General features: G+C 43.7%; 1 protein-coding gene across 1 annotated transcript; it reads right to left on the bottom strand.

Annotated features, from left to right (window-relative positions):
* Positions 1 to 3,499: 3,499 nt before the first annotated feature.
* LOC120926889 (fatty acid-binding protein, liver) lies at positions 3,500 to 10,043 on the bottom strand. Its single transcript, XM_040337185.1, has 4 exons — positions 9,913 to 10,043; positions 8,101 to 8,273; positions 5,231 to 5,320; positions 3,500 to 3,624 (listed from the first exon to the last, which is right to left on the bottom strand). Exons 1-4 carry the CDS (start codon positions 9,977 to 9,979, stop codon positions 3,574 to 3,576), a joined length of 381 nt encoding a protein of 126 aa, XP_040193119.1. The 5' UTR covers positions 9,980 to 10,043; the 3' UTR covers positions 3,500 to 3,573.
* Between the last annotated feature and the right edge of the window lie 16,043 nt (positions 10,044 to 26,086).

The following is a 26,086-nucleotide window of genomic DNA, read 5'->3' as shown; positions in this document are numbered from 1 at the left end:
TTTTAAAAAAAAAAAAATTAAAGTTAGCCCAATGTTTTTGCATAATATGAAAGATGAAGTTACGCCGAGTAAATAGATACCCAACATGTCACCCTTCAATATTGCACACGCTTGTGGAATGGCGCCAAACTTCGCTACTTAAAAATCCCCATAGGCGACGTTTTAAATGTTTTTACTGGTTACATGTTTTTAGTTACAGAGGAGGTCTGGGGCCAAAATGATTGCTCTCACTCTAACGTTCGCAGCGATACCCCACATGTGTGGTTTGAACACCGTTTTCATATGTGGGTGGGACTTACGTACACATTCGCTTCTGTATACGAGCACGCGGGAACAGGGGCGCTTTAAATATTTATTTTTTATTTTTATTGTTCATTTTACTTTATTTATTTTAGTTTGACACGTTTTTCCCCAAAAATAAATGTTTTGATCACTTTTATTCCAATTACAAGGAATGTAAACATCCCTTGTAATAGGAATATAGCATGACAGGTCCTCTTTACAGTGAGATATGGGGTCAATAAGACCCCACATCTCACCTCTAGGCTGGGAAGCCTGAAAAAAAAAAACAAAAAAAAAAAACGATCCTGGCTTCGATCGCAGCGGTGAGTCGGAAGAAGCACCGGAGGGCGAAGGGAGTGGGGACGTCCACTTTTGCCTCCCGTAAGAACGATCAAGAGGCGGAACAGCCGCCATGATCGTTCTTATGGTGTAGGGAATCGCTGGCTGAAAAAAATGATATCTGAATGATGCCTGTAGCTGCAGGCATCATTTAGATATCCCCGCACAAAGTCAAGGACCTCATATGACGTGGGCGGGAAGTGGTTAAAACACATTTTTTTCCCCAGAGTATTTTCTGGGTATTGCAGAGTATTGGCCGGGGTATTGCAAAGTATTGGTGTTGGGGTATTGCAGAGTATTGGTGTTGGGGTATTGCAGAGTATTGGTGTTGGGGTATTGCAGAGTATTGGTGTTGGGGTATTGCAAAGTATTGGTGGGGGGGTATTGCAAAGTATTGGTGCGGGGGTATTGCAAAGTATTGGCCGGGGTATTGCAAAGTATTGGCCGGGGTATTGCAAAGTATTGGCCGGGGTATTGCAAAGTATTGGTGCGGGGGTATTGCAGAGTATGGTGCGGGGGTATTGCAGAGTATTGTGTGGGGGGTATTGCAGAGTATTGTGTGGGGGGTATTGCAGAGTATTGTGTGGGGGGTATTGCAGAGTATTGTGTGGGGGGTATTGCAGAGTATTGTGTGGGGGGTATTGCAGAGTATTGTGTGGAGGGTATTGCAGAGTATTGTGTGGGGGGTATTGCAGAGTATTGTGCGGGGGTATTGCAGAGTATTGTGCGGGGGGTATTGCAGAGTATTGTGCGGGGGTATTGCAAAGTATTGGTGCGGGGGTATTGCAGAGTATGGTGCGGGGGTATTTCAGAGTATTGTGCGGGGGTACTGCAGAGTATTGCGCAAGGTGTACTGCAGAGTACTGGCAGGGGGTACTGCAGGGTATTGCGCGGGGGTATTGCAGAGTATTGCGCGGGGGTATTGCAGAGTATCGCGCGGGGGTATTGCAGAGTATCGCGCGGGGGTATTGCAGAGTATCGCGCGGGGGTATTGCAGAGTATCGCGCGGGGGTATTGCAGAGTATCGCGCGGGGGTTTTGCAGAGTATCGCGCGGGGGTTTTGCAGAGTATCGCGCGGGGGTTTTTTGCGGGGGTTTTTGCAGAGTATCGCGCGGGGGGTATTGCAGAGTATCGCGCGGGGGGTATTGCAGATTATTGCGCAGGGGGTATTGCAGAGTAATTGCGCAGGGAAGGCAGAGCATTGCAGAGTATTGCGCAGGGAAGGCAGAGTATTGCAGGGGTTAATGCAGAGTATTGCACAGGGAAGGAAGAGTATTGCAGGGGGTTAATGCAGAGTATTGCACAGGGAAGGAAGAGTATCTCAGGGGGTTAATGCAGAGTATTGCACAGGGAAGGAAGAGTATTGCAGGGGGTTAATGCAGAGTATTGCACAGGGAAGGCAGAGTATTGCAGGGGTTAATGCAGGGATGGCTGAGCAGGGATGGATGGATCTGTGACTGCAATAGTCACAGATCCATCCCACACTGCTGCTGCCATCCGCGCTCTCCTCTCACACTGTACCGATCGGTACAGCGAGAGGAGGGAGGAACCGGCGTCATCAAATGACGCCGGTTTGTTTACCTGTGATCGCGCCGTCATTGGACGGCGCGATCACATGGTAAAAGACCGCTGTTGTCGGTCAGTTACCGAGATCTGTGTAGCGCCGGGTCTCATAGACCCGGCGCGCACAGAATTTTCAGTGTGCGCGCCCGAGGCGGCGCGCATTACTGCTTCTGGTGGGCGCCGTTAAATAACGGCGACCCCCAGTTAAGCAACCACCTTGCCGCCGTTATATGACGGCGGCTGGTGGTTAAGTGGTTAAAGCTTTTCCCTTATTTTTACTTGTTGATCCTACTAGTAGCACATTCTTGTCCCAGAGTGACAACACTCACTCACTGGACTCTATTTATGGAGGAGAAACCTTATCAAACAAGGCTGGTTTCCTGACTTGGACTATAAACACCTTCTTCTTCTCCTCCTGACTTGAACTACAAACACCCTCTTCTTCTCCTCATCTCCATTACATCGAGAGATGTTTTTTAGTTCACAGAAGAGAACTAGGAAAGCTGATGAAATGGTTCAGCGTGCAGGAAGTTACAAGGACACAAGATTTCTGTCAGGATCAACAGGAATTTGTCTGTGTTTGTGGAAAATGTACTTTAAAAAGAAAACAAATGTAGCTACCACACATAACAACTGGTGACCTGCAAAAAATAAATAAATGATATACCGTATATACTCGAGTATAAGCCGAGTTTTTCAGCAAATTTTTTTGTGCTGAAAATGCCCCCCTCGGCTTATACTCGAGTCACCGGACTTTGGGGACCCGGTTCCCTGGACCCCAAACTTGGCACACATGTAGCCCCACTCTTCCTCTACAAGTGTGCAAAGTTTTTTTGCCCGGGGGACCTACGGCCGGGGAGCACAGATTTTTTAAAGCCAGGCACCCCTTTCATAGACTCCCATGTTAAACGGTAATTTCTCCGGTGAATTTGGGGACCCGGTACCGGACGGTCATAGGTCCTCTGGACTCCAAACCATAGACTCCCATGTTAAATGTCAGTCTAGTCATGGACACAGTGAGGCATGGGCTCAGTGAGGCATGGGCACAGTGAGGCGTGGACACAGTGAGACGTGGGCACAGTGAGGCATGGGCACAGTGAGGCATGGACACAGTGAGGCATGCACATGGACACAGTGAGGCAAAGCAAGCACAGTGGGGCATGCAGATGGACACACTAGGCGTATACTCGAGTCAATACGTTTTCCCATTTTTTTGTGGTAAAATTAGGTGCCTCGTCTTATATTCGGGTCGGCTTATACTCGGTACTTAAGGCATATTTTAAAATAAAAACACATTACAATACTTGAATACTTGAATACTTGAATACATTTTATTTTATTAGGCAACAGACTTCTTCAGTTTAGTGGTAAAAAAATACTATCTTTAAGTTAGGATCTCTTGCTTTTCCTGATCAGTGTTGTTGAGCCGATGGTGATTTTCTGCAAAAAAGAACGAAAGTTTTTGTCATGTTTGCTTACTGACTGTCTTAATGTTTGTATGTCATTTGTCCTGAGAGAACACTTTAAAGTATAGATAAAGTCAAAACCTTTTTTTTTTTAGATTTAGATAGAGTGGAGAGGGGTTAGAACCCCTGTCAGATTTTTTTTGTCTGTGTTCCTATTAAGGAGATTCAGCCTCTCTTTTTGTCCTGTTTACCATTATCATTGAAAATGAAAGTAAAAGAAAATCCCAGAAAAGTAACAGAAGGCAAACCTTCCAATGGGGACACTAGTTCTGGTGACCTGGGGAATTCCCTTAATTTGCAGGGATTTCCTCTTACTCTCTGTTTTTCTAGGGGACAGGAGATGAAGGGAAATCTCAGCAATGGGACACAGATGGTGAAAAAAAATTGAACAGGGTTATAACCCTCCTTTTAGGCCTCGTACAAACGATAGGTTAACCAGAGGACAACGGTCTGAAGGACCGTTGTAATAGGTTAACCGATAAAGCTGACTGATGGTCCGTCGCGCCTACACACCATAGGTTAAATAACTGATCGTGTCAGAACGCGGTGACGTAAAACACAACGATGTGCTGAAAAAAAATAAGTTTAATGCTTCCAAGCATGCGTCGACTTGATTTTGAGCATGCATGGATTTTTAACCGATGGTCGTGCCTACTAACGATCGGTTTTGACCTATCGGTTAGGAATCCATCGGTTAATTTTAAGGCAAGTTGGCTTTTTTTTAACCTATGGTTAAATAACCTATGGGACCCACACACGATCGGGTTTGACCGATGAAAACGGTCCATCAGACCGCTATCCTCTGGTTAACCTATCGTGTGTACGAGGCCTTACTCTATCCAAAATGGAAAAAAACGTTTTCCCTATAGTACTACTTTATTGTAAATCCTTTTGCGTCCCCCTGTTGGAACACAGCAGCTCAGCAGGGGGAGCTGTCAGTTTTTTTTTTCCGTTCAACCCACTGGGTTGAACAAAAAAAAATAGTAGTGTGAACCAATTAGCAATGTCTGGTTTGAGTCTTTTTCCATGAATTTATACGGCACCAGATTGTCATGATCAGATTCCAAAGTTCACAGAGTGCTCTGTATCTTATATTATGCAGTTTATAAATTCTTGTGTAAATCCATTAACAAAGCTTGCATAAACTACATATACACAAACTAACATGTGTTCATAAACCTGGGTATACATGTATCGAACATTGGCCAGTTGAGCAGGAACTGGCCAATTTCGGTAAACCTGTACTACCGTCTGTTCAACAGAAGCAGCTTGTATTGAATGGTCATGCTGGAAAATAGCATGCAACCAGAGCTTGGAGCTAATGGCTGCAGTGCTGATCAGTTTATTCTGACGGAAGAGTCCCTGTTTTTTTTGTTTAACCCACTGGTTATACGCTGTATTAGTCACTTTACTACCAAAGCCAAGTGAGGTTCCAACAATTTATGTTTTGAACATATTCACACAGGTAGCTAAATTGCATTGCTGTGAGGTTACCTGCAAAACATGCACTCATGTGGGACCTGAGAATAGAGTTGGGAAAACACTGTTCTATAACAAACTATTCCAAAATGTATACATACTTCCACCATTTCATCTCCATTAACTTCTTGGATGTGAGAAAATGTGTCACTCTTGCAGATAAGTTTTCCTCCTTCTAGGTTCACAGTGACCTAAAGAACAAGAAGACATGAACATAACATATACTGTATACATGATCAGAGTTAAATTATAATGCCCTTTACACACAATCGGGTTTTAGCCTGACCAAACTCACATCAGAATTCCGACAGAATTCCATCGGAGGAAAAGAGAACATGTTCTCTATGTCTTTCTTCATAAATTTAGGCCAAAATGGATTCTGCTACATTGTTTTGGTGAAAATAACCCAAATCAGTGTATATTATTTTGTCTGTAGGAAAGTTATAGAGTCCACAAATTATTGTATACTGTATATTTTTATATAATATATATATATATATATATATATATATATATATATATATATATATATATATATGAAAATCGATCAATCCTGATGTACCTTATGGCCTCATTTCTTGAGGACTGAAAACACCAGCACAGTACAAGTACCCCCCCATATGACCCATTTTTGGAAAGTAGAAAGCCCAAGGTATTTAGTAAGAGGTATAGTGAGTTTTTTGAAGTTGTATTTTTTTCTCTAAATTTTGGGGAAAATTAAGAAATTTAAAGAAACACTTTTTTCACAATTTGATCCAATAATTTGATTTGATAACAGTGCGGTGCAGAGTTATCATATCGCGGTTGTGGCTGTGATTAGGGACACTGACTAGTGACAGTATGTAGAATGTTTTTCTTTTTATTACATTTATTTTACAATTATTTTTTAACACACTGTGACCAGAGCAATACAGTGTTACCCTGGTAATACTGTACTCTGGGGGTTTATTTTTGTTTTACACAATATGATTGTTTATACCAGGAACTTCACTGGTATAAGCAATCATTTTTACTGAATGAAACTGATTCATTCAGTCTGCTTTGTTGTGATTAGCTGTAATTGGTCACATAACCACATGGTACAGATGGGCTGTGATTGGCCCTGTCTGGACAATGTCATCAGGGTGACCAATCACAGCTAGCAACACAATTGTACACAACAGATGGCATGAAATGAAGCCATCCATTGTTTACAATTGTCATGTGATCTTCTGTGATTGGTCACAGCGATCACCTGGTAATGGCAGTGAGCTGGTACACTGATCAGTCATCAGCTGTGTCCAATGTACACAGCTGGTGACAGATCATGCGACAGCCCAGCACTGCGGCTCCGTGTGAGGCACGACCCGGGAGGATGTCATATGACATCCACCCGGATCTACGAAGGTCTCGTCCAGCTGTCAATTGACTATAGGCTGGGTGGGAAGTGGTTAAGCTTTGACAAAAAACCTTATTGGTTTCTATGCAGAACTACACCAGATTTTTCACCAGTTTTAGTAAATTAACACTAATGTGCTTTGCAGCAAATAAATGCTACCTCATTTGAAGCATTATTGGAGGTGGAATATTGTTATAATATGTGCAGTGGCTCCCCATCCAACAAGCCCAAAATACAAGACATCTACCGGCAGATATAGGTGTACCCTTTTGGTACTATAACTTGTGTGTAATCAGAAACAAGTTGCCAACATGTGTATGCCCACTGAAAATAGTTGATGTATATAGAGTATGGACCCCTGTCTCTTTGGGTACCCCTGTATCAGAAATGTGGGGGAACGCTGCATTTGCCTTGTGTTTTGGGCTTGTTGGACGGGGAGTTTTTGTACATACTTTAACAATGTGATTACACGCCCCAAGATATTCCAGATGAAGTTGCGATTAATGGTTGTGAACACCAAGACACCCCTGCCTCACTGTAAAACCAGCATCAAAACACATTTAAATATCTATTTCTATCTTTGGCTTGATGGGCATATGGATGCAGGGCCGCCATCAGGGGGGTACAGGCAGAACACCTGTAAGGGGCCCGGATGGCAGCCCCCTTTTTTTTTTTGGGGTCCGGAGGTTCCCAGGGGCCCAGAGGCCCACAGGGCCCCAGATGGCAACCCCTCATTTTTTTATTTATTTTTTATAAAAAAATATATATATTTTTTAGTATATTTCTATTTTATTTTTTATTAAAAGGGACATTTTTATTTTTTAGAGGTCCAGAGGTCCCCAGGGGCCCGGGGATTTCCAGGGCCCCGGATGACAAGCCCCTTTTTTTATAAAAACAATCTTTTTTTTTTTTTTTATATATATATATATATATATATATATATATATTTTTTTTAAAGGGCCCAGAGGTTTCTTTTTTTTTTTATTAAAGGGCCCCAGATTGCAACCCCCCTTTTAAAAAAAAATATATATATTTTTTATTTCTTTTTATTAAAGGGCCCCCCGCTTCTCAAATCGCGGCAGCCCCCCCCCCCCACTTCTCAATTTCAGGCGGCAGCACCCCGGTTCTCTGCTCCAGGAGGGCCCATGCCTGAAGCTGTGTAAGGGGCCCCATAATTCCTGATGGCGGCCCTGTATGGATGTATAGCTGGGCAGTGATATTGAGGGAGGTGGATGTATGGAGTTACTCCTTGGTTAGAATTTTCCAAAAGCAATGTCATCCCATGGTTATAGGAAAATTTATTTGGAACTAGCTATTTGATATAATGTCAACTTGGCAACTAGATGGTGCTAAGTATCATAAGAAAATTCCTATGATACTTAGCATCATCTAGTGCCCAAAATGTAGCATGTTTCATTTTAAATCAATGAAAAACATTCAACCAGCAAAGGAAAAAGTTTTTTCCTCATTTACACAGATGAAATGTGCATGCACTTTCACTGAGCAAATTGAAATAAAAATTTGTGTAGCATTAATAATAATAAAAAAAAATACAAGCATTATCCTTTCATAGGTGTAGGCTTAGGTTGTTACCTTAAACTTTTTCCCTCCAGCACTTGTGATTTCTGCTTCCTGCCCAACAGTAAAGGAATTACTCTGAGAATTCTTTGGGGTCTTTAATGTAACAACAAAGTCATTTCCATTTTGCTGGATTTCAATCACTGGGTTAATATCTTTTGCCACTTTGATGATGTCGTCGGGCAAACCTGGAATGCAAAAGGATGATTAATACACATAACACGTTAAAGTATTTTTTTCAGAATCAAAATACTGGTTTAGTAAAGATAATTCCATGAATTCTTTTCCCAAATTTTAGTTAAATAATTTGCGATTCATGCCCTCTAAATTTGTTAAAATGGATCTAATTTTACTACGACTTCAATGAGAAACAGAAGATCCTCTCTTTTTAGAAATGTTTGGATACATGAGGCACAGTGTACGATGGTTACAAAGATATTCCTATGCTCAGAATAGATTATTTTATCATTTAGCAGCCAAGGTTTGCTCAATAAGTTTCTCACCTTGCCTCATTCCTGTGCATTATGTCTACTCATGGCATCCTATAGTAGGACTTGCAGCAATCAAAAAGTCAGGAGTTGATGCCACTGACTTAAAGTGGAGGTTCACCCGAAAAGTTAATTTTTAACCTTAGATTGATGCTCATTTTGTCAAGGGGAATCGGGTAGTTTTTTTTAAAGTCGAAACTATCCGATTCCCCTTGACAAAATGAGCATCAATCTAAGGTTAAAATTTTTTTTTCGGGTGAACTCCCGCTTTAATTCCCTTGTGGTGAAGAGTTGCCATGAGTGGCAGTTATTAGAATAACATTAAGCATAAAACAAATGTTTTGCAATGTTACAGGTACACAGCATATACGTCTGAATTCTATAATATTGTTTTAAATATGAAAGAAAATAATTCCTAATATACCTATTTCTGCAATCTATAAAAAAAAAGTGAAATAATCATCTGTGGTCTTAAAAGGGTTGTAAAGGTAAAAATTTTTTCCCTAAATAGCTTCCTTTACCTTAGTGCAGTCCTCCTTCACTTACCTCATCCTTTGATTTTGCTTTTAAATGTCCTTATTTCTTCTGAGAAATCCTCACTTCCTGTTCTTCTGTCTGTAACTAAACACAGTAATGCAAGGCTTTCTCCCTGGTGTGGAGTGTCATGCTCGCCCCCTCCCTTGGACTACAGGAGAGTCAGGCACTCTCTATGTTGCAGATAGAGAAAGGAGCTGTGTGTTAGTGGGCGTCCTGACTCTCCTGTAGTCCAAGAGAGGGGGCGAGCACGACACTCCACACCAGGGAGAAAGCCTTGCATTACTGTGTGTAGTTACAGACAGAAGAACAGGAAGTGAGGATTTCTCAGAAGAAATAAGGACATTTAAAAGCAAAATCGAAGGATGAGGTAAGTGAAGGAGGCCTGCACTAAGGTAAAGGAAGCTATTTAGGAAAAAAAAATTGTACCTTTACAACCCCTTTAATATATTAAACATAGCAATCATGCAGCTACTTTCATTTTTTTGCAACATGGTATGGGATCTTTGGTATTTATGCCTTTATCACTCAAAAATGTTTTTATTTACGAAAAGGCAAATTCACTTTACACTGAAAGTGCACTTGGAAGTGCAGTCGCTGTAGATCTGAGGGGGACATGCAAGGAAAATAAAAAACATCATTTTAGCTTGCACATGATTGGATAATACAATCAGCAGAGCTTCCCCCTCACTTCAGATCTCCCCATCAGATCTACAGTGACTGCACTTGCAAGTGAAAAGTAGATATGCCTTTCGTAAAAATAACCCCCATAGTCTCCATGCATGTCAGTAAATAGCACACTTACCCACGACTTTTAAGAAATTTTCATAGTTCTCCTGAGAATAGACTTTCCAGGTGCCGCTGAAGACCATAGTGAATCTTGTGCTAGATCGGGATGCGCTTGTTTGGAAATGACAGGAGTGATAGTAACCTTCTTTCACTAAGGCGCTATTTATCTGTGTAGACTGATGCATGTCATAATTATTAACCCGATGGTTATCAATTATTAATGATTTGTTTGATGGTCATGGAAATGACCCATAGTTCACTGTCCAGTGTTTTCTGCATTTGTGAATATTATGTAATAGAGCCTTTTTAGTCTGACATCCAAAAATGTACTTCTGAAGGACAGTGTGCAGTGTGAATGAAGCAATAAGGACAACAATGTGCTACTCAGTTGACAGTAGCGACAACTAATTAAGGTCTTGAGGACTCCAAGTGATCAATAAGAGACCCTTATAATGAGAAGTTTTTTAACGACATGAGTCAACCAAGTATTCATGATGTGCCTATTAAAAAGCACCTGAATTATGGAAACTGTTCCTAAAAAAGACAGGCAGAAAACAAAGGGCTAGCCGCAAAAAGATTATCTGTAAGCTCCCTGCAGTTACAATGCCGTGTTCTGGACTGTGACTAAACTGAAGTTTAGCGCTTTGCTTTCTCAAGTCAGAGCTGCCCCTGATGACTGGTGATCTGATTAATGGAGGGGTAGCATTCAAGAACCGTCATCAGAGGCACAGAAGCAGGGCAATCATTGCACTGCAGCTTTCTTTCCAGCAAGAGGAAGGCCCCGTACACACGACCGAGCTTCTCGGCAGAATTCAGCCAGAAACTTGATCGGAGCTGAATTCTGCCGAGAAACCCGGCCGTGTGTACACTTTCGACCGAGGAAGCCGACGAGTTCCTCGTCGAGCCAAATAGAGAACATGTTCTCTATTTCCTCGTTGTTCAATGAGGAAAGTTGGCTCGCCGAGATCCTCGGCGGGTTCAACACAGAACTCGACGAACAAAACGATGAGCTTTGCCCGTCGAGTTCCTCGGACGTGTGTACGGGGCCGAACAGTAAGGCCTTGTTTACACATGCGGTGCCCCCTGACATATAAATTAGATCACTCTTCAGAGGGCTTTTGACAGTTGGTGAGGAGAGATTATATGATCTGCTCACCTCCTTGTGGCTGCCTTTGCTCAAGCACAACAACCCATGTATTTCAAGGGGCTGCTATACACACAGAAAACGCAGGGAAAAGGTCCCTACACCTTTTCAGAAAATGCGGCTGCTGGGAAACCACATAGTGCAGTGTGGTTCGCAGTCAGGTATACCGCTCTGCAGTTTGCAGTGCATAGGGATGCCATTAGGATTAATGGTACCACCATGTATCTCCTAATCTACATCAGGGTTTTTCTGCAGGTGCGGGAAGGCATGCAATGCCACACCTTCCCACAGCCTGCACTAATGTGAACCTAGACTTAAACCCTTCACTAGCGTGGCACAACTATGTGCATTGCATGCATTTACGGGGCAGTTAGGGGTTTGTCCACTTTCAGTTGTCTGGAACAGTGGTGATCATTTTTTGCCCTGCTGCAATGCAAAGCATCACGGATGTGGCATATGTACACCCTCATCCGCTGCTCTTGCAGCTTAATTTGCTGAGAGGCTGAGCCGAGTGCCGGTCCACATGTGGGCAGATCCCGACTTTATTGCTGTGATCTTGCCCGAGCCTGGACTGACTCTGTGACATCAGCCAACAGCGGGTTTCAGCCTGCTGTCTGCTGAAAACGGGTCACAGGAGTGCAGAATGAACTGCTCTCCTGTGATCCACAGGAGAAGTACAGCCAAACGAGCCTTGGCTTTACTTCTCCTTTAACCACTTAAGGACCCCTTTACGCCGATTTACGTCTGCAGAATGTGCTGCGACCCGGTCCGAAGCTCCGTGACCGCGGCCGCGGGACTCGCGGACACGATCGCCGCTGGAGTTCCGCGATCGGTCCCCGGAGCTGAAGAACGGGGAGAGCTGTGTGTAAACACAGCTTCCCCGTTCTTCACTGTTCTTCACTGTTCCCTTATATTGGGAATCACAATCGATGACGTCACACCTACAGCCACACCCCCTTACAGTTAGAAACAGACATGAGGTCACACATAACCCCATCAGTGCCCCCTTGTGGTTAACTCCCAAACTGCAATTGTCATTTTCACAGTAAACAATGCATTTTAAATGCATTTTTTGCTGTGAAAATGACAATGCAATAAAACTATCCCCTATTTTGTAAACGCTATAAATTTTGCGCAAACCAACCGATAAACGCTTATTGTGATTTTTTTTTTACCAAAAAGAGGTAGAAGAATACGAATCGGCCTAAACTGAGAAAAACATTTTTTTAATATATATTTTTGGGGGATTTTTATTATAGCAAAAAGTAAAAAATATTGAATTTTTTCAAAATTGTCGCTCTATTTTTGTTTATAGCGCAAAAAATAAAAACCGCAGAGGTGATCAAATACCACCAAAAGAAAGCTCTATTTGTGGGAAAAAAAAGGACGCCAATTTTGTTTGGGAGCCACGTCGCACGACTGCGCAATTATCAATTTAAGCGACGCAGTGCCGAATCGCAAAAACTGGCCGGGTCCTTTAGCTGCCTAATGGTCCGGGTCTTAAGTGGTTAAAGTCCCTATCTTACAAACATAAATTTAAGCAATTTCTAAACAAGATCTAATTAACCTACCAGCACAGGGAAAAGTGCAAACTCTATGCAGATAGTGTTCTGACCAAGATTTAAACCAGGGGCCTAAGAGCTACAAAGCAGAAGTGCAAGTCACTGTGCTGCTGGTCTTGTCAAGTCCCTACTAGCTGTCAACAGTGGTGACGTGGTGATTCTTGAAGTTGAATGGAAAAAAAATAATATTGTATGGCCAGATTAAGAGTTCTTTCCTTGAGATAAAATTTAAAGCGGTTGTATAGTCCCATACATTTTTTTATCTTTTTTTTGTCACCTGTAAGGCAAAAGGCATAATGAGCTAGTAACTTACCTGGTCCACGCCGAGGTAGCTGCTGGTAGCTTTCCGGCAAGGTCCGGCGTCTGCCGGGCCTTAACCCGAGAATCCCCTGTGCGCATGCGCCGCTGCAGTCAGCGGCTCATTGCAAGTGGAATATCTCCTAAACTGTAAAGGTTTAGGAGATTTTTTTTTTACCTACAGATAAGCCTTATTATAAGCTTACCTGTAGGTAAAAGTTCCAAAAATGACTATACAACCGCTTTAACGCAACACATGAGTAGGCTACATGCGTTTTTGCATGCTTTTTTTGTGTCTGTTTACTAATTGTTAAGGAGCTGGCACCCACAGGCGTCCTTAACAACCAGTGTATAACTGGTTGTCAAGGAGTCGGCACCCGCCGATGTCCTCAACATCGAGTGACTCATTGCTGCTGTCAGCCACTTATGACATCACTGACCAAATATGAACATGCCCCATATGGTCAATGATATTATAAGGGGCAGGGTCACCCAGTGACATCACCCTTTTGTTTACTTTACCAGCAGTCAATCAGTGCCGGGCAAGTAGCAGAAGTGGTTGGATGTCGGCAAGCGGCCGCCATTCATCGTGATTGACGTGGACCTACATCGCTGGATGACGTGATTGATTGTGGATGTACATGGGGAGACATACATATATATATATATATATATATATATATATATATATATATATACACACACATATATATATATATATATATATATATATATATATATATATATATATATGTATATATAAAAAAAGTAATAGGAAAGGTCTTGACAAAAACTCTCTTTGTGTTGTTTTTATTACTTGTTATTTTTTAGGTAAATGAGTAAGGGTACTATATACTAGATCTGGTGGCCCCCTCACTGTTAATGGGAGGTTGCAGATTTCGATAAGCCCCCTCCCGTAGGACACTAACAGGTGCTAGCTCTTTAAAAACCAATGACTCATCCCTGCTGCTTATGTCTTGATATGTAATTCAAAGAATGCACCAAAAATGCACAGTGGTGCATTTTTGATGCAATTCCATTGATTTCAATAAGAGGTGCATTGTTGGCCCTGTTTTGGAACAGTGCACCACAGATGCTACATGCAGGACTTTTCAAAAAGCACCTCAAATGAATCACACTGATGTGAACAGTTACATAATATTTAAAGTGGAATAGTTATAATGCGCTTTTGTCATGCTGGAAAGGTGCATTATGGAGCCACAAAAGTGCACCAAATGTGAAGGGAGTCTAATGCCATGTACACATGCTCGGAATTTCCGACAAATGTTTGATGGGAGCTTGTTGTCGGAAATTCCGACCGTGTGTAGGCTCAATTGGATATTTGCTGTCAGAATTTCCGACAACAAAAATCTGAAAAATGGTTCTCAAATTTTCCGACAACAAAACTTGTCGGAAATTCCGAGCGTGTGTACCCAATTCCGACGCACAAAACTCCACGCATGCTCGGAATCAAGCAGAAGAGCCGCACTGGCTATTTAACGTAATTTTCTCAGCTCATCGTACGTGTTGTACGTCACCGCGTTCTTGACGTTCGCAATTTCCGACAACATTTGTGTGACCGTGTGTATGCAAGGCAAGTTTTAGCCAACATCCGTCAGAAAAAAATCCACGATCGTGTGTACGGGGCATTAGTGTTTAGCATTGCAGGGGTGTCCTCATCACAGTACTAGCATAACTGGTGAACATTACCAGCAGCACCTAATTCTTTATGATTATGCTGCTATCGGTGGTCATTTCTTTCTTTCCTTATTGTAAGTTACTGTATTGTTCCTCCAAGACACACATTGAGGCTTGGAAAGAAATGTTCCATTTGGATTTCAAACACTGCAAATGCCATCATCTCCTGCATCATATTGTTTCCTCAACCCTTCAACATGCAATGAAAATGTTTGTGGATGCCAAGTGTTTGGTGAGTTCAGATTTCTGATGAAGAATATCTGCAATGATTGTGTCTCTCACCATTACAACAATTGAAGTCAGAATATTGGTGTTGACAGTGGGAAAAAATGGTAGTCTAGATTCAAATCCCACTAGGGCATACCTCCTAACCATCCTGGATTCCGTGGGACCGCCCCGAGATTTAAAGTATGTCCAGAGGTCCCGCAAATCTGGGCTGGAGTCCTGGGGCCCACTGCCAGAACAAGTCCTGGCACTGGGCTTTACTCAATGGGTGCAAAGTGTGATTTCATACACTGTACCCAGTGAGGATTTCTGTCAGCAGGAAATCTCAGCTTCTCCCCCCCTCACTCATAATTCTTTGAAGTCATTGGTTGCTAGGACCGCCAGTGTTAATATGCTTTGCGCGTGTGCACTGTAGGAGAAAACCAGAGTGGCTCCACCTTCCAGCTCTGTTTCCTGGCTCCAAGTTGCTCCTGTACAGTAAGGTAAGAGCAGGGCTGGGACAAAGGGTAGACAGGTGCCCTAGACGTAGAGTTCTATATGCTGAATTGGAGTGGACACTAGCAGCATGAATTGGAGTCAGCCTGGAGGTCTGGGGAACGGAATGTATGATGCTATCCCCCTACTTCCAGTGTTACACACTGACTGTTACTTTATTGTTAGGTGGAGCACTACGGCTTTAACATACCCAATGTATGCAGGTGTGTACAGAGATACAGTATATGGCTCAGCATTGATCGGCTGTACTGTTAGAGCCGGTTCACACTGGGGCGACTCGTCAGGCGGACTGTTAGAGCCGGTTCACACTGGGGCGACTCGTCAGGCGGCTTAGCCGCCTGACGAGTCGCGTCCCTTTCTATGCAATAGAACCGTTCTAATAGGAGCGACGCAAGTCGCTCCGACTTAGAAAAAGGTTCTTGTACGACTTTGGGGGCGGCTCGGGGCGATTTGCATTGACTTCTATACAGAAGTCATTTTGCTAATCGCCTCTGAAGTCGTCTTCAGGACGACTTGCAGAGTCGCCCCCGAAGTCGTGCCGCCGCAGTGTGAACCTCACCTGCCATTGTTGTAATCAATTGAACTGAAAGTAGCGACTCTGGAATCTTCTTCCTAGATGGAATGTTAAATGTATAACTAGGAGTTAGTTGACTAGCTTAGAGGGGAAAAACCTCACTTTGCTACACACGCATTCTGTGCATTAAAGCGGAGTTCCACCCAAAAGTGGAACTTCCGCTTTAAGCAATCCTCACCTCCTTACATGCCACATTTGGCATGTATTTGTTTTCGGGGGGGGGGGGGGGGGGGGGCTTCGGTAAGAGTTGGACTTCCTGTCCCCTGTTTAATGTGCCCAATAAAGATTTTTGTTTAGACCCCTGATATTTCACCAGAGCCCAAATGGGCTATTTAAATGTAAATTTCGAACATACTCTAATTTTTCACGTCGTTTTTAACGTTGTCGTAAAAACGTCGTAAAAAATGGTCGTGTGTGGGCTTTAACGACGTGAAAAAAACGTGCATGCTCATAAACAAGTTATGAGACGGGAGAGCTCGTTCTGGTAAAAGTAGCGTTCATAATGGAGATAGCACATTTATCACGCTGTAACAGACTGAAAAGCACGAAGACTGCAAAGTGCGAATCAGCAAAAGCAGCCCCAAGGGTGGCGCCATCCACGTGGAACTTCCCCTTTATAGTGCCGTTGTTTGTGGTGTACGTCACCGCGCTTTGCTGTATCGCCTCCTCACCACCTGCTTTAACTGCTACAACTCCACACTAGCTTACTACATGTGCATTGCAGTGACATTCACTTGAATGGGTCATGTTCAACAGAGGGTATAATTCATGCTGCAGCTGTGAAGAAAAGCATTGTGGCACAGTATGTTTACATCCCCAGGTGCTGCCTCTGCAGCTAAAAGGGGTAGCATCCAACAGGTGACACCCCCCAGGGTCGGTTAGGACACAGCCACCCCCCTGGTCTGTAACCAGCCCCGCACTTACCCCATCTAGGTTGTGGGCAGCGCTTCCTCCTCAGTGGCCTGGCACTTTACTGTGGGTGGGTGGCTGACTGGCTGGCTGGCATGTCGAGGCAAGGGAGGGCTGTCAGACTCAGAACGTTAGGCCCAGTGCACTGAGGCATAATGACGTTGTGTGTGTGTGTGTGCCGCGCTCCCCTGCGCACTAGGTCTATAGGCTTCTGGGCCCCAAAAAGAGACCAATATTGGTAATATCGGTCTAGTTTGTGGCCGATACAGATTTTTTGGAAAATGCTTATATCGGCCTGCAATAATTGGACGTCCCGAGAATCAGTCGATCCCTACTTTAAATAGCTTCCCAAATAGTCCTATTGTCTATGAGTGTGACAGGGACGATAGATAATACAAGACAGCTCTTAAAAAACTGTTATTGCATCATAGTGCATCATGCCTACATATTTAGGACTAATACACAAATATGATAACTGTAGTAGACAAATTACATTATATGGGTTGGAGATGAGTTAAATAGCGCACCACATCCCAATAATTGTACAAAAAGATTAGAAGTGATATGGAACTTTTGAGGTGCTTAAATAACAATAATATATCCAAATATATAAAAATATATAAAAACATCAATCATTTTATTCATAATTCATTTAAAAAACAGAATAAAATCAATAACAGCGTGGTCATGGTCTCTTTTTTCCGGAAACCAATTATAGTGACATTTTCCATTCTACAATGATGTTACGTCAATACGTTTTGTCGAATACGTGGCTTCTTCAGGAGGACAATTAATGTAGCGTTTAAAGCTGTATAGAAATAGACAAAGAACAATTTTACAATCAACAATACATTTTTGAAAAAATGAATTTGTATACCTTGGAACAGGTCCTGTGTGCTTACCTATCCAACAGCTGGGTTAATCTTATTAAAAAATAAGACATTTGTTTGTTGGAAGATGTTCATACCCCCAAGAGACAGCAGAAAGGTGGCAAAATGGTGACCATAGGAGGGACAAAGGGACCTGGCTACAAAAGTACATCTGCCATGATATTTTAAGTGAATCTCTCAAACTCTTGCCAAAAGGAAGCAGAAATATAGTGTGCATAAAACAACTATCCTTGTTACATGGTAAATTCAACAAATAGACCATGTGTGCAACTGAGACATAGAATTTTCAGCTTGTGAATAATTCCAAGGTTATTGACCTTGCATAACTGACAATGACAAATGCAACAGAGAGGAACAGAGTGGTAACTGATATGAAGCCTTACAGTCTTTCTAAATGAAGTCTAGGTTACTAACCTTACAGTGTTGGCTGTGCCATACAAAGTTCACTAACCTCTATTGCTATGAGAATGACAAGGCCACAACCCTGGAGCAGAAAAAAAAATCAAAATTTTTGAATGCAAGTACCCATTTAGAGCCTGTTGTGATTGCTGATATTAGTAGTACACTTTTCACAGTAAGCCTGTTCTGTGCTTAGACTTTTATGGATACTCCTGAGTATTTGTATGTGTAGCATTACCCCCATTGGAAAGGGAAAAATGAATCCGCGCTACAGAATTAAAAATATATGTCAAAAATGGCAGGAAAAAAAATAAAAAATACAAATGCGATTGAATGCGATTAAAAATATGAGGCAGGCAGTTAGAAAGAGAAAAAGTTAAATTAGGTGGCTGCCTCTACAAAATGATCCCACCTGGATGGGTTAATGAATGAATGAATAAGAATGTAAAAGGAAGGGGGTGCCTGTCATAGGCCTCCCTTTCTAGATGGGATCACTGCGGCAGTATTGGTTATTAGGTAGTTTAATGGAGCTGCTGTATAGTGAGTTAAGCTGGCTGGGGTCAGGCAGCGGTCAGGGGGTTATACAAAGGACAGGGAATAGGACAGCAGTGGTAAATTAGTAGTTAACTGAGGCAGGTTTGATTTATTTCAGGTGTGTCAGGTAAGCTCAGGTGGGCTCAGGAGGTAGCCAGCTATTGGGTCAGAAGGGTCAGGTGATACTAGGAAGGTTCTGGAATCAGCCTGGAAGCCTATTTATTGGTCCAGTCTGGCCTGGGTCGGTGCCAGCCTGATTCCAGAACGACAGGAGAAGCTCCCCGTGGGTCCCGCAGCTATTTTTCCCTCAAGATGGATGCATTGCTGAGACAGCTATTGGACAAGGCCGAAGCAGATGGTGGCGAAGCATGGCTGCGACAGTGTCTCTCCCTACCTGGTCCTCGGTTGCTGGAGGATGGCGAAATAGACGATCCGGTCCCGGGTGCCAGCGGTGTATGCAGCCCACAGCGTCTTTCGGGTATGCTGTATTCGGAGGAGGAGTCCGCGGAGCCCTGGTCCACTGATGTCGCGAGAGCGGAAGAAATCTCGTCTGAAGCGACGGTGGGTCGGAGACAGAGCAAGAGGAAGCGCGGGCCGAAGTTGATGGACAGCCCCGCTCCGCCCATGTTGGGTGGCGTGGGGCACGGTGAGCCATTTTTCCCTGACAGGTCCCAGCGCGGTGTCGCTATGCCCGCAGTAGGTGGAAGAGGCCGGGCGGCGCGCGGAGCGGCAGCAGCAGGAGCGGGAGGAGGACCTTCTTCTTGTCAGCAGGGGAAGTCAAGCCAGAAGCACAGCGCGCCGAGGAGCAAGGGGAGAGGAAGAGGGGGAGCAGCAGCAGCCCCACAGCCAGCGTCTCAGCCAGCAGCCAGCCCTATCACTGTGATGTGTTCATCTCCTTCAGCAGCCCCTGGAGCAAACCGTGCTCAGGGGCTGGCAGGTGAGTCCATTACTGGAGCTCAGTTTACTAGCTTGTCTGCTTCATTAGAGCAACTGATAGCATTGATTAGGGGGCACACAGATCCTCAGCAGGAGGGGTCGGGTGGCTATCCCCCCAACGCAGCAGGGGTCTGGGCAGCAGTTTCTGCAGACACCAAGGCTACACCCCTTTCTCCCCCTATTACTGTACAAATTGCTCCTGATAACATAAATGCTCCTGAAAAGTTGTCAAAAGAATGTATGCCCTGTCTGCTTTCTCCTCTGGGTTTTCACGTCACAAACACGCTGAAGGAAAAAATCTGGAGGGGGGAGTTTATGGATTTAAATCTGATCCTCCCTCCATCCAGGGATTTTTATAAGTATGAGAAGAAGGAGGAGAGAGCAGAAGAGGAGAGGCGCAAACCCATTATTAAGTCCTTTTACAGCTGGTTGCAAGCTTTTATGATTTATTCAAGTATTTTGTGTGAAAAATTCCCAGAGAAAAGTTGTTTGTTATTCCAACATGTTGATATAATATTGGAAGCTTATAGGAGTTTTTCTGGGTTTGCTTGGCTTACGTATGACGAGGCCTTTAGGCAGAAACTGGCGGTGCAACCATCCCTTAGCTGGGGTGCAAAGGATGTTGGTTTGTGGTTAAATTTATTTTTACCACAAAGGCAGCCAATTTCTCGCACTACAAATACAGTTTCTTCAGCAGTGGCAACCCCTTCAGGTTACAAAAAGGGGTTGTGCTTTGCATTTAATGACTCTCAATGCAAATGGTTGAACTCCTGCAAGTTCAAGCACGAGTGTGCTTTTTGCGCAGGGGCTCACCCAGTAGCCAAATGCTTTCGTAAATTGCAGTCTCACCCGAAGGAGGGCTTTTCAAAAAGCAACTTCTCCAGTGATACTGGAAAAAATGCTTCCATGGCTGCAGGCGTACCCAGACAAGCAGAAGGCTCGCTTGTTAACTGAGGGCTTTTCGGTAGGTTTTAGTTTACCAGCTTTTAACGGGTCAGGATGCTGCATAGTGGAGAATCTACAGTCGGTCAGAACCGCACCTCACCTGGTAAAAGCGAAATTGCTAAAAGAGGTGAAAGCTGGAAGGATGGAGGGTCCTTTTGAGCTACCCCCATTTAAAAATTTCAGGATTTCTCCTTTGGGCCTGGTTCCAAAGAAGGAGCCTATGGAGTATAGGTTAATACACCATCTGTCATTCCCGGTGGGTGCTTCCCTTAACGACCAGATTGATGCCACCTTGTCATCAGTATCCTATACCTCATTTGATGCTGCGGTGGATATGATTGGCCGTTTGGGTAAGCATGCGCTGCTAGCCAAGGCAGATATCAAATCTGCTTTTAGGCTTCTTCCTTTAAATCCAATTTGTTTCAATTCATTAGGAATTCATTTCGAGAACCAATTTTATTTTGACAAAAGCTTGCCAATGGGCTGTTCATTATCTTGTTTTTATTTTGAAACCTTTTCAACTTTTTTGGAGTGGGTGGTGAGGGAAGTGTCCGGATCGGCTTGTCTAATCCATTATTTGGATGACTTCTTGTTCTTAGGGCCAGCAGATTCGGACTCCTGTTTGAGGTTATTGGAAGCCTTTCAATTGGTCTGTAAATATTTTGGTATTCCCCTGGCGGAGGGCAAGAAAATTCTTCCCACAACCTGTTTAGATTTTTTGGGTATTACACTGGATTCGGTTGCCATGGAGTTTAGACTCCCTGAGGATAAAATTTATGGCCTGTCTCAACTTCTTCAGATGTTTATGAGGAAGAGTAAGGTCACGCTACGAGAGATGCAGACATTGCTAGGTCAATTGGCATTTGCCACCCGGGTGTTACCCATGGGCAGAGTTTTCTCTAGGCGACTGTACTCAGCGATTTCGGGCCTGAAGAATCCGTCTGCGCATGTTAGGGTATCAGCAGAAATCAAGAAAGATTTGTTGGTATGGATAAAATTTTTAGAGCATTACAACGGGAAAACGATGTGGCAGCAAGAGTTTGTCCCGGATAGTGATTTCATGTTTCAGACGGACGCAGCCGGGTCGGTGGGCTTCGGGGCAGTATGGGGACCCCATTGGTGCGCAGAATGTTGGCCAGACAGGTGGGTGGTAAATGGTTTTTGTAAAAACATAGTTTTATTAGAACTGTTCCCTGTGGTAGTAGCTTTGGAAATTTGGGGCCCCTTGTTTGCTAACAAAAGGATATTAGTAAGCACAGACAATAAAGGGGTGGCGTTTGCAGTGAACAGCCTGTCATCCAAATCTCAGCTAGTAGTGGTCTTTTTAAGACATTTAGTGTTTCTTTGTTTAAGATGGAATGTATGGATAAAAGCGAGGTATGTTCCGGGAAAAAATAACGAGATCGCCGACTCTCTTTCTCGTCGACAGATCGATCGTTTTTTCAAACTTCTACCAGTGGCAGAGAAGGTTGGGGTGCCCCCCCCTTTGCATTTATGGGACCTAATCTGATCTGTCAGAACATTAGGAGTTCGGTGGCCCCTTCGACGTGGAGGAATTATGTTTCTTCATGGTTATTATGGGTGTCGTTTCTAAATTCAATACAATTATCTGTGTCTGATCATTCAGAACAGGTAATTCTGTCTTTTTTACACTCATTGATTATGAAAAAATATTCTTGGTCCCACATTAATAAAACCCTATCGGGTATATCCTTTTTTCTTCGACTCTATAATTTACCGGCATGTCATGATTTTTTTTCTGTCAAACGTGTGCTTAAGGGTTACAGAAGAAGTGGGGCTACGCAGGATAATAGGTCACCCATCACTCCGGACATTCTGTCCCGGATTTGTGGGGCAACCTCGTCGATTTGTTTTTCGGGTTACGAATCTATTTTATTTTCTTCCATTTTTTCGTTAGCATTTTTTGGAGCATTCCGTCTATCAGAAATTCTCCCTTCTTCAGGAGCTAAGGGCGCGGGCATCTTAATGTCCGAGGTCATGGTTCTACAGAATGAGTTAAGGGTCTTTGTGAGATCTAGCAAAACCGACCCTTTGGGTATGGGAGCATGGGTCAAGTTAGGCAGATGTCGAGTCAGGAACATTTGCCCAGTATCAGCGCTACAAGCTTACTTAGAAATCCGCCCCCCATTGGCAAAACTTTTGTTCGTTCACGAAAATGGAGCTCCGGTGTCAATGTATCAATTTTCTGCCGTGTTAAGAAAAATCGTTGTGTTTCTTCAGTTGGAGCATTTGAGGATAACTACACACTCATTTAGAATCGGGGCTGCCACAGAAGCAGCAAGGTTGGGGTTGGAGGAAGGTACCATCAAGAAAATTGGGAGATGGAGGTCAAATGCGTACAAAAGTTATATACGCCCGTGTTAATCTGTTATTTTTATTACAGGATATCAGCGCTCTGTTTGGATAATAGGGCACTCTTTTATTTTTTGGGCTCAGAAGCGAGCAGCAGAAAGAGTTTATTTGGAGAATTTAGGTTTGGATCCCTCAATCTTTCGTGTATTTTGGTATGGACGTAGGGGGATGTTATGGGGTGATTTGTTATTTGAGTTGAGTAGGTTATACTCTTTATATTCCGCCCCGGATATTTTAATTATTCACGTTGGAGGGAACGACATCGGGAAAACGAAGACTTTTGAGTTACTGTCAGAAATGAAGGAGACATTCAGGTTTCTGAGACGGTCTTCCCCAAATTCAGTCCTGATATTCTCAGAAATAATACCAAGATTACGTTGGTCAGAGTCAATGGTTTTTAAACCATTGGAAAAAGTACGGAAACGCATCAACAGAGCGATGGAAAAATTCCTCGCTCCAGAGCTGGGATTTTCCTTTCGCCATTTGGAGTTAGAGGGAGGAGTGCAAGGTTTATATAGGAGTGATGGGATTCACCTAGCAGAGATCGGTTTGGACATTTTTAACATGGGATTGCAAACATGCATAGAGACGGCCGCGGTCTGGGGGGGGGTGGGGACAGAAGGGCGGCAAGTAGCGCCCTTCTGTCGGTTGGGAGATTTAAGTCATGTTGTATGGTTAATGATGGATCAGCCCGAGTCTCAAGTGGCTGGGCTGGGTAAGGTTGGTATTAAAGTGGTTTTCAAAAAATTAAAGTGTTAAACAAAGTTGAATCAACAGTTTTTATTAAACCAGTGGACCAGGCCGTGGCCAATATATTCCAAAAATGTTATTGTTCGTGCGTGTCAGAATGGTCATATATGTTGTGTAATATATGGACTAACATTTAATAAACAAATTATAGGATTTTTCCTGGGTCTTGTGGTCTTTATTTTCTCTATGCATGTTTGGGTGTTTTTTCTCTGGGTCAAAAATTGGTGCATGTGATCCCATGTAAAAGGAAGGGGGTGCCTGTCATAGGCCTCCCTTTCTAGATGGGATCACTGCGGCAGTATTGGTTATTAGGTAGTTTAATGGAGCTGCTGTATAGTGAGTTAAGCTGGCTGGGGTCAGGCAGCGGTCAGGGGGTTATACAAAGGACAGGGAATAGGACAGCAGTGGTAAATTAGTAGTTAACTGAGGCAGGTTTGATTTATTTCAGGTGTGTCAGGTAAGCTCAGGTGGGCTCAGGAGGTAGCCAGCTATTGGGTCAGAAGGGTCAGGTGATACTAGGAAGGTTCTGGAATCAGCCTGGAAGCCTATTTATTGGTCCAGTCTGGCCTGGGTCGGTGCCAGCCTGATTCCAGAACGACAGGAGAAGCTCCCCGCCCTACCCCCCCCCTTTTTTTTTTTTTTTTTTTTTTTCTTTCCCGTCGCGGCCGGTTCACGTGGTGGCTCACTCTGAGTGTAGTTCCTCGGAGGGGAGATTTAAGTCATGTTGTATGGTTAATGATGGATCAGCCCGAGTCTCAAGTGGCTGGGCTGGGTAAGGTTGGTATTAAAGTGGTTTTCAAAAAATTAAAGTGTTAAACAAAGTTGAATCAACAGTTTTTATTAAACCAGTGGACCAGGCCGTGGCCAATATATTCCAAAAATGTTATTGTTCGTGCGTGTCAGAATGGTCATATATGTTGTGTAATATATGGACTAACATTTAATAAACAAATTATAGGATTTTTCCTGGGTCTTGTGGTCTTTATTTTCTCTATGCATGTTTGGGTGTTTTTTCTCTGGGTCAAAAATTGGTGCATGTGATCCCATTAGTTAGTAGACTCTGCGCCTGCCTAACAACTATGATACACTCATAGTGGTGTGTAATAGATTGAAATATATGTAGTGTGAATACAAATATAAAAATGTAAAAATAGAGTGATAAATATATTAATCACTATGCAAACATGCAGTGAAAGTGTTAATTAAATATGGTGAATACGTGAAATAATATTTAGGTACGTGACAAATTAATAAATAATTAATAAATAATAGATTTAAATTAGTCCATGGCAATTAAGAAAAAGTGCTTCGTGCTGTATCCAGAAAATCCTTGAGATTGCTAGAAAACTGTGTCCGTGTTCCATGCAGTGACACCTTCTTCTGTGCTCTGATAGCTACCACATTCACCAGATCCAGCCCCCCTCTTGGGGTGGAAAGCGTTCACAGTATATGCCCCCATTGGAGCTGCTGGATTTTTGGGGCGGCGTGTTACCTTGTGGCTCCTCCAAAATTCCTAGGGGTAAATGTTGCATATAGCATGTAGTAGAAGTAAAGGAATGTCCAGACAAGTGCTCTTTGCTGTGCTCTTTATTACCCAGCCGGGTAAAAACAGTAAACTTGTGGTGAGGAAAGTAAAGCTGAAGACGATAGGAGAATAGCAGATTGAGGCGTAATGATAGGAAACAGTCCTGCTCCCAAACGTAACACTTCTCTTCGCCACTCCCACCGGAATGGGTTTAGTGTACCCGGACAGGCCTCTCTCACTGACCTGGCAGCCGGAGTATCACTCGGTCAATTATAGGATACAGTCTCTGCCACAGACCCTCCTTGGTGAACTTGAACTTAGGAGAAAGTCTCTGCCACAGACCCCTCTCAAAGAGCCTCAGAAGATACCTCTGCCACAGGTCCCCTCTGGCTTGAATCATTGGAGATATGCCTCCTTAATTGAGTTACGTCTGGATCTCCTTCAACTTGTCGCCCAGGTACGGACCGACAGGTGATCAATCCCTCGGTGTCCGGCTACCTTGATCCCCGGTGGTTTATCCAGGCCCTTTTGGACCGCCAGCCTCTCAATGGCGCTCCTCAGACGGACTCCCCACCGAACAGCAATACAGCTTGGGATCTTCAAGAATGGGAACCCAGTCACTCACTGGGTCCCCATCGTTGTTCAGATGCTCCGGATGAGCATGGCCCCGGAACCAGGAACACCGCGTGGCACGCACGCCCCGGCCAGGTAGGCCATAACGCCGGGGCGCCGTGATGTGGCCACCCTAAAGGTGGGTGTCACACTGGACAAAGAAGACCCAGAACCAATGGCGTCTGTCCCATAAATACCCCTCCCCAGCATGCACAGCGAGGACAAACCCCCTGTGATTGGTTGCTGGGAAAAGCACCCAAACCTTGACTCCACTGCTGCCACCTGCAGCACCGGGGTTGGAAGAACACCCCAGTACCGCAGA

This window comes from Rana temporaria, chromosome 2 (genome assembly GCF_905171775.1).
Source record: "Rana temporaria chromosome 2, aRanTem1.1, whole genome shotgun sequence".
Lineage (NCBI taxonomy): Eukaryota > Metazoa > Chordata > Amphibia > Anura > Ranidae > Rana > Rana temporaria.
The sequence above is the reverse complement of the archived record's forward strand: the minus strand, read 5'-3'. Positions and strand labels throughout refer to the sequence as shown.